General features: G+C 41.8%; 1 protein-coding gene across 1 annotated transcript; it reads left to right on the plus strand.

Moving 5' to 3' along the window:
- The first annotated feature begins 4,805 nt into the window (after positions 1 to 4,805).
- On the plus strand, positions 4,806 to 12,092 carry Ccng1 (cyclin G1). Its single transcript, XM_050138663.1, has 6 exons — positions 4,806 to 5,063; positions 6,013 to 6,273; positions 8,216 to 8,469; positions 8,997 to 9,075; positions 9,156 to 9,254; positions 9,779 to 12,092. The coding sequence occupies exons 2-6, from the start codon at positions 6,013 to 6,015 to the stop codon at positions 9,968 to 9,970; spliced, it is 885 nt and encodes a 294-aa protein (XP_049994620.1). The 5' UTR covers positions 4,806 to 5,063; the 3' UTR covers positions 9,971 to 12,092.
- The last annotated feature ends 466 nt before the right edge of the window (positions 12,093 to 12,558 follow it).

Consider the following 12,558-nt stretch of genomic DNA (forward strand, 5'->3'; position numbering starts at 1 on the left):
GAGCCCCTTCTAGGATGGAAGCAGACAAAACCAGTTAGAGATTTCCCTATGGGTCAGGACATTTAGCAATCTACCTTGGTTTCTTTGCTTTTATCCTTTCTCTCTCTCTCTCTCTCTCTCTCTCTCTCTCTCTCTCTCTCTTCTTTTCTTTTTGCTGTTGTTGTTATTGTTGCTGTTTTGAAAACACTCTGAAAAGGCAACTTAATGGAAAAGGTTTGGTTTTGACTCAGACATCAAGGTACACCACATGGCAGGGAAGACAAAGGGCAGGAACTTGAAGCAGCTGGTCACACAGCATCCACAGTCAAGAAACAGAGAGCCTGCTGAGTGCCTGCTGGGGCTCAGCTCCCTCTCTCCACTTACATAGTTCAGGACCCCAGGCAAGAATGGTGCTGCTACCTACGTGTGTGTGTGTGTGTGTGTGTGTGTGTGTGTGTCTTCACACTTCAGTTAATCCAATCAAGATAATGCCTCATAGGCAAGCCCAGAGATTCATCTTCCAGCAAATTCTAGATTTTGGGGCAAGATGACAACTAACACTACATGTCACAGGAACCATCACTGTGAGATCTGTTTGTTCTAATTCCTGTTGTTCAAGGGCACTTCTTCAAACTGCAATAGGCAATGTGATTAAATCTTCCTGTTGCTGACTGGATTCTTACCCTGCATTGCAGTCATTATTATGATTTGTATTTAACTATTAATTGAGAAGAAAGTAGGAATATATGGGAATTAAATGTACCATTGAGCCAGGTGTGGTGGGACATTGGCACATGCCTTTAATGTCTGCACTAAGGGGGTAGGGGCAAGTAGATCTCTGTGAGTCTGGGGCCAGTTTGGTTTATATAACAAGTTCTCAGGTTCTAGGACAGATAGAGATACACAATAGAGAGTAGAGAGAGCCTGTGTGTGTGTGTGTGTGATTGAGTCATAATAACATTCTAGAAGTCAGTCATTTGAAAACTTCCTGATAGGAACTCATGATAAATTAATATAACCTTCTTAAAATTAAAATTTTAATGAAGGACTTGTTTTCTTTCTTTTACAAGAATAGATAATTTCTTGCTTTAAATTCTTCAGTTCTTTTAAATTATTCAAATGATGGCGTGGAGTTTGAATGTAACTGGCCTTCACACTCTCATAGGGAGTGGCACTGTTAGGAGCTGTGGCTTTGTCAGAGTGGGTATGGCCTTGTTGGGGGAAATATGTCACTGTGGGGGGCGAGCTTTGAGCTGTCCTATGCTCAGGAAACTGCCCAGTGACTCAGTTGGCTTTCTGTTGCCTGGAAGTTGTAGGACTCTTAGCTACTTAGCCAGCACCTTGTTCTGTCTGCACACCACCATGTTCCTGCACACTGTCATCATGAGTTTCATTAGGGTTGAAACTGTAAGCAAATTACCCCAATTAAAAGATTTTCTTATAAGAGTTGCCATGGTCATGGTGTCACTTCACAGCAATAGAAACCTTAATTAAGACAGAAGTTGGTACCAGGGACTGTGTTATTGCAGTGATGGGCCTGATCATGTTTTTATTTGGAGTAATACGGGTTTGGGGAGTTTGGGTTAGGATAGCAGTGGAATGCTTTAAGTACTGCTTAGTGGCCATACTAGTAGGAGCGTGAAAGACAGTGGCGTAGATTGTGATGTGATGAACTGCGGGGGGCTTGCTCAAGAGGTTACAGAGGAGAATTTTAGTATGTTACCTAGAAAATGCTCTTGTGATGTTTTGTGAAGTGGCTGTTTTTTTGCCCTTGTCTGAAGAGTTTTCCTGGGGGGGATTAAACGAAGAATTTGGTTTAATTATGTTGGCAGAGGAAATCTCAAAACATTCTAGTGTAGACTATGTTGTATTGTTATTAGTGTCAACTCTGATGAAGGTTTATAATGAAAAGGAGCAAGCTGAGCAAGGAAAAATCATTGAGGAGAAAAAGAGCACCAGAAAGAGTGAGGGAGCTAAGTCCAGCTGTTCAAGGAGATAAACAGATAAGAAACTGAGATAAAAGGAGTGATGACCTCGGGGAAAGAGCCTATCAAGCTAAATTTCCAGCTTCTGAAAGAGAATTAAAGAAAAGCTTAGAGCAGTTTATGGTGGTGCATGCAGTTCAGCCTAGCACTCGGGGGGCAGAGGCTGGTCTCTGAGTTTGAGACCAAACTAATATACAGAGCAAGTACAAAGATAACCAAAGTTGGTAGTGAAGAAAACCACGGAAAATAGAAAGCTGGTAACAATGTAATTGAATGAGGGGTCATGTTCCAGGCCCAACAAGCAGCAGAACTTGGCAGCTTCAGCCACATGGTTCTGCTTTAGAGTTAAGGATAGAAGGAGCAGGTTATAGAATTTGCCTCAGGGCCTAAAAAAAAGCCTAAAAGTCAGGCATGTGTCAACGATGTCTCTGAATGGAGGCCTAGAGAGGCTATCTTGTGAAACTGTGATATTCTATACGTATATGAAATTGTCAAAACAAAATATTCATATTTAAAAATTGCAACAGAGGGCTGGAGAGATGTCTCCAAAGTTAAGAGCACCCATGTTAGGTAGCTCATAATCACCTGAACTTCACCTGCAGGGCACCCAACACCCTTTCTCCACCTCTCAGGGCACTGTGCAAACCCATACACAGACATACATATATACATAATTAAAAATGAAAAAATGAGTTTTTTATTTAAAATTGGAAAGAAAAATAAGCAAAGAATATCTATTAGATTTGATTTATATTTGTTTCTTCAATGTCAGCAAAATAATTTTATGTAAACAATTCAATAAACAGGCTTCTGAAAGACTTTTTTGTTTATTTGTTTGTTTGAGACAGGGTTTCTCTGTGCAGCTTTGGTGTCTCTCATGGAACTTGCTCTGGAGACCAGGATGGACTCAAACTCACAAAGATCTGCTTGTCTATGCCTCCTGAGTGCTGGAATTAAAGGTGTGAATTAAAGGTGTGTGCCACCACCACCCAATAAGAAAATATTTTTTAGTTTATGATAAGATATTGCCAATAGTTCTCAATGGAAAATTTAAATGCAAGTTGTAGAAAGTAAAAGATGCAATTTAGAAATTCTTATTAGCGTTAAGCAATTCTAATACTCAGATTGTCCTAGGTCGAGGTGACTGACAACAGAATAAACAGAATCAACTATTTATATAAAAGATTTAAAAATAAACATAAGTTAAGAATAAAGGCTGCTATTTACCAATGCTTTCCATTATTTAGTCCTCCCACTTATCTATAACTAAGATATTTTTTACTCTCTATTTTTGAGAAACCAAAATAAGACGGGACTGCTTTTGTGAATTTACAGTACCAGGAATCCAAGAGATTTAGGCTTCTAGCACCCACGCTGGGCAACTCACAACTGCCTGAATCTCCAGTTCCATCATCATCTCTGGCTGCTGTGAGTACCCTCACTCATACACACATGCCCACACACAGACACACACGTATAGACATAAGTTTAGAAAACAAAATAGAACTTTTTATTTTATTTTATATTATTATTGTTGTTGTTATTATTATTATTAATTATTTTGGGCTTTTGTTTGTTTGTTTTTCTTTAAGACAGGGTTTCTCTGTAGCTTTGGAGCCTGTCCTGGAACTAGCTCTTGTAGACCAGGCTGCCCTTGAATTCACAGAGATCCACCTGCCTCTGCCTCCTGAGTGCTGGGAGTGCGCCACCACCGCCCGGCAGAACTTTTTATTTTTAAATAAAAGAAAAAGTCCAGGCATGACAATGTCCATCTTTAATTGCAGTACCACAGGAGCTAGAAGCAGGCAGTCCTGAGTCAAGACCAGCCTGCTCTTCATCTAGAGTTCCAGGACAGCTAGGACTGTATAGAGACCCTGTCTCAACAAAACAAAAATTTTAACTAGTTTATGACCTCTATAGCTGACCAGCTGGCTTGGCCCTTTGTTGTTTTTCATGAAAGTCACCGAAGTCCTGCACCCAGGACCATCTCTGAGAATTAAGAGCTGACTCCCTCCTCACTGCTCCTGAGGGGACGCCCTTCTCAACCCAGGAGAAATAGTCCAGCGGGAATTACAATAATAAGTTAAAAAATATAAACAGACAAGAGGGAGAATGGTTTTTGCGTTCACCTGTGAGAGAAGATGCAAAGATGTAATGTTCCTTCACGTCCTACCCCGAGCCTGAGATTGCAGTTTTCCACGTACTGCTCTTGATGCTGTTTGAGCCACGCATTTCACTTCAAACCACTGGTGACTGCCCGAGGACACTCCATCAAGCTTATAATTTAAATCTGTTTAAAAACCAAATTCTGATCAAGAAGCTACATAGTCCAACTTCTCTGTAACATGTTTCACAAAAAAAGCAAAATAAGAAAAAGATCAACTTATTTCCAAAAGCCACTGGGATGTTAGTTACTACATTCTAGAGGAGTCTACCACCTTTCTCTGCGAAGAGAATGGACGCCTGATTTGTTTTCTACTTCTTTTTAACTTGTCATTGTATTTTCAGATAGAGGGGTCTGAACCACTACAGAACTGCTAAACTGCAGAGAACAAACAAACAAAAACCCTCGCGGTACATTCTGGAACACTACCCAGGCCACTCAGACTACCAGCAACCAGACCTGCCCGGGCAAGCCTTGGCACCGAGTGTTCAGTTCCGAGGCTCGTGGAAGGACGGAAATGTTCCAACGAGAGAGGCTGAGAGATCCGGGCGTGGCATCAAGGGGGCGGAGAATTGGAGTCTGGACAAATGGCAGATGCACGCTGATTGGCCCAACTTCCTCAGATGCCATCCATCAAAAGGAGCGCACCAATCAGCGGCTAAGATGCGCCCCCCGCCCGCCTGCCCCGTCCCCGGCCGGTCTCCCAGCTGCCCGGCGCAGCTCTTTCGCTGCGCGCTGACCCCCGGGGACGCCGCGCCAATTCGGGGCGCTGCGGGACCCTCCACCCAGGACGCCCGCCCCTCCCCGGGCCTCTGCTCGCTTGCCCGCCCGCGAGTCCGTTCCCCTCGTCGGCCTCTCGGTTCGGGAACGTAGGGCGAGCAGAGAGCAGGCCCGGGGAGGGTGGTGACCACCGCCGAGGAGCTGTAGCTGTCAAGGTGAGAGGGAACTAGGGGTGGAACTCGGGGGGGGAAGGGGGGGGGCTGTGCAAGCCAGGGCTAGTCTGCGCCAAGAAAGGCGCCACCGGAGCCGTCGTCCTGGGATGTTCCTGTGTCATGCCTCCCAGTCCCAACTTGCACCGTTGAACTGAGTTAGTGGTTCTTCACCAGGGCGACTCTCAGCTCCTCTGTTCTGTCTTTAAATGAACAAGAGAAGGGTCATCTTCTGTCTCCAGGACTTAGCCTGTGACCGGGTCTCAGGGGAAGTGCTGTGCGTGCTTACACCAATGCGACTCCCAGCTTCTCCTAACTTTTTCTTTTGGTCTTTAAATGATGTTGCACTATTAAGAGCATGTGTGCTAAGCACCGCACCACGTTGAGTCACGTCGTGTGTCATTTCCAGCCGGCCCAAGAAACAGATGTTGCTGTCCTCAGTTCACTGATGTGGACATAAGCTCATTATCTGGCAGTAATGAAACATCTATCTATGTGCTAAGCGGTTTGTGGGACTCCAGTTAACCCACACAATCTATGAACTTCGGCAATAATCGTCTTTCTGCTTCACAGATAAGGAACTAAGAAGGTTCCCGTTGTTAATATAGATGGCAGAGTATTATTATATACTGTCATTTTCACTTTTTGATTTGGGTGTCTTGTGCGGTAGTATCTGTTTCTGGCTGTGGAGTGGTAATGAATAAGTTTCCTAAAGCTGGGGAAAAAGTTATTTTTGTTCTTGTTTTTAAGCCATAGTTCATGTCCTGCCCAAACTCATAATTCAGAAATGTGACCACCTAGGAGAAGGTAAAAATTAACTGAGAGCCCTTTGCAGGGTCTCAGACTTAGTGGGGGTGGGGGAAACGTGCATTATAAAGCACTTCTTGGCACAGTGCACAGATGGCGGGGCAGGAAGGGGCTCTTACACTCTTTTCTGGGTTTGTTCTATATATAGATGATAGAAGTACTGACAACTGACTCTCAGAAACTGCTACACCAGCTGACCACCCTGTTGGAACAGGAGTCTAGATGTCAGCCAAAGGTCTGCGGCTTGAAACTAATTGAGTCTGCACACGATAATGGCCTCAGAATGACGGCAAGACTCAGGGACTTTGAAGTAAAAGATCTACTCAGTCTAACTCAGTTCTTTGGCTTCGACACTGAGACGTTTTCCCTAGCTGTGAATTTACTAGACAGATTCTTGTCTAAAATGAAGGTATGTTCGAGCTATACTATCCCCTTTCTTAATTTTGCTCAGCATCTGTTTAAGAGATCAAATTGCAGAGGGCTGGAGATGGCCAAGGGGTTAGAAGTGCTTGCTGGTCTTCCAGAGGACTTGAGTTCCATAGCAAGCACCCAGGAAGGCAGCTGGGATCTAATGCTTTCCTCTGGCTTCCTCCGGCACCTGCCCAAATGTAGCAAACATCACACATATACACATGGATACACAAAATCAATACTAATAAGAAAAGATGGTTTAGACCTGGTATTAAAAGCCATTTTCAAATGTAGTAATGATTCTTTCTTATAATCAAGAGTAGTAATACATCACTTACTGTAACCGCCCAGCGGGTCAGTTATTCCAGGGTCCCGAAGAGGCACTATCTGAAAAGACATGGGCGGGAAAGAGGAACGAGGCCAAGCAAAATTCTCTTGTCAAAGCCTCCGTTTATTAGCATAATGGCAGCAGCTTATATAGCCCTTGGATGAGGAATTTGGCTTGGGATGGGGGCAGGGGCATGGGAACTTGCCGGGGCAGCAAAGGTCACGGTCACGAGTTGACACTTGGTCAGAGTCGACACACCTAGTGTTCTCTATGCAAGCAGAATCGTTCCTTTTGTGATTCCAACCACAAACAGTTCTCTAGATAGTTGGAATGTGGGGCAGGTTCCGCTAACAGATAGCTCTCAAGATAGTTGGGTGTGGGGTGGGCTTTGCCAACAAACAGTTTTCAATACAGTTGGGGTGTGGGGCTCTCTGCAAACATCCCCAGGACAATGGTCCCTGCAATACTTTTTGGGGGAAATGGCTCCTGACAACTTACTAGTTGTATATGGAAGAAGAAAATTGTTGGATCTAATGATTAATTGTTGTACTCCAGTAGGAAATCTGGCTGTATTTAAAAACCATTCTTGAGTCAACAAAATGATCCATCAAGTAAAAGCAACTGCTGCACCTGCCTCAGGTGTCACATCTGAGTTCTGTCCCTGGAACACACAGGGAAAAGAGGGAACCAGCTCCCAAAAGCTGTGTACCATGGCACACAGCTGCCCTCCCATCTGCCTTTGTCCCTTACACACACACACACACACACACACACACACACACACACACACGGTAATAAAAATTAACGGCCTGGCATAATGGTGCATGCCTTTAATCCAAGCACTTGGGAGGCAGAGACAGGTGGATCTGTTAATTTGAGGCCATCCTGGCTTCTACACAGTTCTAGACCAACCAAGGGTACACAGTGAGACCATTTCAAAAAATAAATTTTTAAAAAACTAGAAATCTTTCTTAAAAACTGTTTTATGTATAGTTATATGTTTGCATGTATATGGGCACACTCACGCTACATCATGTATGGAGGTGAGGACCACGGCAGCAACTGAGTCCTGGGGATTAAACTTGGGTTGTGAGGGTTGGTGACCAGCATCCTTACCCACTGAACCATCTCACTAGCCCTTATCAAAGCCTTTCTTGATAGACTGGGTATTTCCAGTCACCTATACATGTACCTATAGATGTAAAGACGCTATAGTCAGAATGTTAGGTTGTGGTTAAGAATTAAGATGCATTTCTTAATCACTGCCCATATATAAAAGTTCTAATTCCTTTAGCTGTCTGGCATTGTCTGAAAGAGGATCATCTATAGAGTTATTCCCCAGTAACTGACAAAATACTTGTATGGCTTTCAAAGTTTAACTGTTAAAACTGAAGCTATCTCCCCTATCCACCAAGTCACTGGTTCCAAGAAGGGCACTTAAGACCGGCAGGCTCCTGTCCAAGTGGGGGAGATGTTAAATTCACTGTAGCTCAGATGTTTGTTGCAGACAAACATTCATAATGGTAGCTCTGAGTCCTAGTTGTCCCTTCGTGTTCTATTTATTGAGACGTGGTAAAGACACACGTCTTTTTTTTTGTTTGTTTGTTTGTAGGTACAGGCGAAGCATCTTGGGTGTGTTGGATTGAGCTGTTTTTATTTGGCTGTTAAGTCGATAGAAGAGGAAAGGAATGTCCCCTTGGCAACTGATTTGATTAGAATAAGTCAGTACAGGTTCACGGTTTCAGACTTGATGAGAATGGAAAACATTGTGCTGGAGAAAGTGTGCTGGAAAGTCAAAGCTACTACTGCCTTTCAATTCCTGCAACTCTATTACTCACTCATTCAAGAAAACTTGCCATTTGAAAGGTATGTGAATTTTGTTTTGAACAACAACAACAAAAAAAAAAAGGTTGGAAATCAAAAGGATACCGTTTGGCTGTTGCATAAAGTCGGAACCTTCATAGAATTCTTATCAGAGTAAGCGTACGTCACCTGTGGTCCTTTGGACTTTACTGCCTAACAGAAGTGAAAAGATGGCTAGTTTATTGAAGGCTTTCTTAAGATAAAAGGATATATGTCAACTTTATAAAACCTAGGAAATAAGCATCTAACAGATTTTAGAAAGACATTCAGAAGATGGAGAAATTCTTATTAAAATAAAATCATATTTGTGGTATATTACTGTTCACAATGATTTTTACCAGAATAATTTAAAACTCATGCTTAAGAAGTTTCTATCACTGATAGAAGAGAAATTCCTTTCCTTCAAATAATTTTCTATAAGAATATGAGTTCCATTTTAAAAACGGGCGTTAACTTATTTCTAAAACTGTCTGCCAACTAGATATAATAAATACTATCTACATAAAACCAATCCCATTTTCTTTTTGAAGGAGAAACGATCTTAATTTCGAAAGACTAGAAGCCCAACTTAAGGCATGCCACTGCAGGATCGTATTTTCCAAGGCAAAGGTAAATACTTCCTAAGAGCAAGTGTAGTTACAGAGACCTATTTTTACACTTGACATTTACTTCATATTTATCTTTTTCAGCCTTCTGTGTTGGCATTGTCCATCATTGCTTTGGAGGTCCAAGCACTAAAGTATGTAGAATTAACAGAGGGAATTGAATGTATTCAGAAACATTCCAAGGTACGTGAAAGTTGTAGCGTCAACCCCACTAGCCATCTACAAAAGAAATGTATCCACTGTGCTCCTAAAGTAAAATAAGATGCCATGTATTGATTTGAAGCTTAAATGGGTCTCCCCTGGTTCTCTTTGGATGAGGAACCATAATTATTATTCTTTTAAAGCGGGTGTGTGTGAGTAGAGACAAACACGGGACAGACAAAACATGCACGAAAGGAGGAGACACAGACACGCGGCTCCCACGTGGGTGCGCTTTAATGGGGGGGGGGTAGCACAATGGACAGGTGTGCAAGACACAAGAAGGTGAGGGGAAAGAGAGCGAAAACTCGTGGGAGCTCGCTTTTTAACGGGCAACGCAAGGGTGTCTGGGAGAAATGTCCTGCACCTGCGCGCGCCTGCCGCGCAGGTGTCAGTAATCCTGGAGGAATCTGGGAGCTGTAGTTTCCAAAAGGAACAACAATAATGGGTTTACATTTATTACTATAAATAAGTGGGGCTTTTAGTAATTTTTTTTTATTTATGTACAGATAAATGGCCGAGATTTGACCTTCTGGCAAGAGCTTGTATCCAAGTGTTTAACTGAATATTCATCAAACAAGTGTTCCAAACCAAATGTTCAGAAGCTAAAATGGATTGTGTCGGGACGCACGGCACGGCAACTGAAGCATAGTTATTACAGAATAACTCACCTCCCAACAATTCCTGAGACAGCTTCATAGGTGGTAAATCTGGCTGCTTTCCAAGTCTACACCTGAAGAACTGAAATACTGTCTTCAATAATAAACAATATGGGATTAAAATAGTAAAGGGCAGAACGACTCTGTTGATCTATTTCGTGAATACTGGAGGGCATTTACTTGAGACTCAGCGGTCTCAAGAGAAACGGCCTAGCGAACCTCTAAACAATGTCAACACTTCTGACACCTTATTAGCTTAGGAAAGAGAATCCTCCAAACCCAAATTTTCAAAGTAGTTAATGAGATAGTATTTTTAAAAATTACACATCACCTCACTGTAGCTCATTTAAAGCTACATAAACCCAAGCAGAAAAACGAAACAAAAAGTTTGACCCATATATGAACAAGTTTGAGTCTGTTCGTTGATTAAGAAAATGCAATATGCACTTGGGTGATGTAATATAGGGCGGACAGTCACCACGTTAGGTTTCTGGAAATTGCTGGGGTCACTCAATTCTATATTTAGTAATTTTTCTCTATAGCAGATGAGTACTATTACAAAGTAATTAGGAGTTTAAAAAACATTAACTTGGTTCCTGATACATATACATTTTTGCCATCTAAATTTTTTAATCATAGCAAGGATTTATCTTGTTTATACAGATTAAAACTAAATGTTGCCAGGCATTGTAGTGCACACCTTTAATCCCAGCATTCAGAAAGTAGAGGCAGAAGGATCTCTGAGTTCTAAGCCAGACTGGTCTACACAGTGAGTTCCAGGACAGCCAGAGACCCTGTCTCAAAAAAATTAAAAAAAAAAAAAAAAAAAAAAAAAGTAAATGTTGCAGAAAAGATGGTTCAGCAGGTAAGGGTTCTTGCTGCATGCCCCTAAGTCAAGCAACCCGACTTAATTCCCTAAGCCCCACAGGATGGGAGGAGAGAGGAGAGCAAACAAATGATCATTCACCTTGGATATCAGTTCAGGTCGCCTTTAGCAGCTCTCAGAAGGGAGGCAGATTCCTGTCAGGCTGGCTTTGTGTTGTTAGCTTAGGTAGTAGTAGGATTGCAGTAGCAACAAAAAACTGTCCCAAGTCCTTCTCTGCCACTCTGACCATGAGTTTTAAGCTATAAAACCTCATAACATCACCACCTTAGCAGAATGGTCTCAGTGTTGGGAAGACTCCTGATTCCAGCTTGGTAGAACTATGCTTAGGTTTGAATTCACCCACGAAACATTCAAATCAAGGCAAAAGACATGAATGTGGAATAAAACTGTGAACCATCATTTTAACATTGGTCTAACATCCTAGATTGGATCAATATATACTTAGGTGGTATTGAAAACGGTAAACTACTTAATTTAAATCTTAAAATTTAAATTATGAGGTTTACGTCAAAACCAACATTTCACAAATGCACTTTTAAGGTATTATCGGGTAATTTAAGCAGTAAATGGTTTCTTGGCACCCATAACCAAGTACTAGCTAATTTAGAGGTGGGGTTTTTATTGCTATATGAGAATTACATTTAAACTTGTGGGTGTTTTATATAAAGCAGATCTCTCACAAGTTTTGAAAATCTACTGTTACCTTTAATGTTTCTTCTAGAGAACAGGTGGTTTGTATCCATAATAAAAGAAACCTACAGAGCTGCTGCTTCAATCTACTGTGTTAATAACCGGGTGAATTATCACTCTGAAAATTTATTTATTGCATCAAACTTAGTTCAGGCTTGAAAAAGCACTGCTGAAAGTTTTCCCCCCACAGTTTTATTATATAACTGCCACACTGCTTCTAAGGCATTTTGTTTTAAAAGGAAGAGAAAATTTGGAAAACGTTTACTGTGTCTTAAGGGAGGCACTCTGTAAAACCACCAAGGTTGGCCTTGAATGTAAGATCTACACTGTTAAATTGTAGCTGCTCCTCAGTGCAGCTAGAGTCCACCCAGCGTGACTGTAGCCATTTTGACATGTAATGGGTAATGACTAATGGAAAATAAACCAAAGAACGGGAGTATTTTATCCTTAACCTTTGTAAACCATGTTTCATGGTTACCTTTTCAGTCTTCCTGAAGGTTGATTTTGAGTGGACAGAAGTAAACTAACCAACTACACTTATGTTTTGAACTAAGGAATGCACCTTTCAATAAAATTATTGAAACGAAATCCTTCCCTGGGTGTTTTTGTTTCTTTTGGCTTTCTTTATATTGTATATTAATTTTACTAAAGTAAGATTCACAGAAGCAACAAGAAAATCTTTTTCAGTAGTCCAGCGATCACGCTGAGCATGGTGGCACACACCTTTAATTCCAGCACTGGAAGGCTGAGACTGGTGGATCTCCAGAAGTCCAATGCCAGCCAAGGCTACATGGTGAGAACATTTCTCAAAACAAAACAAAAGTTCCACTATCACCTAGTTTCTTTCCTTTTTTGTTTGTTTGTTTTTTGAGACAGGGTTTCTCTGTGGTTTTGGAGCCTGTCCTGGAACTAGCTCTTGTAGACCAGGCTGGTCTCAAACTCACAGAGATCCGCCTGCCTCTGCCTCCCGAGTGCTGGGCCACCACCGCCGGGCTCTTTTTTTTTTTTTTTTTTTTTTTTTTTTTTTTTTTTTTTTTTTGTTTCTTTTTTTTTT

Source organism: Alexandromys fortis, unplaced genomic scaffold (assembly GCF_014885135.2).
Source record: "Alexandromys fortis isolate MF-2015 unplaced genomic scaffold, M_Fortis_MF-2015_v1.1 scaffold_11, whole genome shotgun sequence".
Lineage (NCBI taxonomy): Eukaryota > Metazoa > Chordata > Mammalia > Rodentia > Cricetidae > Alexandromys > Alexandromys fortis.

What these genes read in the sequence shown, in the direction of transcription:
- Ccng1 (XM_050138663.1), top strand. Translation starts at nt 6,013, where the DNA reads ATGATAGAAGTACTGACAACTGACTCTCAGAAACTGCTACACCAGCTG. An exon ending in GAAAACTTGCCATTTGAAAG is followed by an intron (nt 8,470 to 8,996) that starts GTATGTGAATTT and finishes TTCTTTTTGAAG; the next exon opens with GAGAAACGATCTTAATTTCG. An exon ending in TCGTATTTTCCAAGGCAAAG is followed by an intron (nt 9,076 to 9,155) that starts GTAAATACTTCC and finishes TATCTTTTTCAG; the next exon opens with CCTTCTGTGTTGGCATTGTC.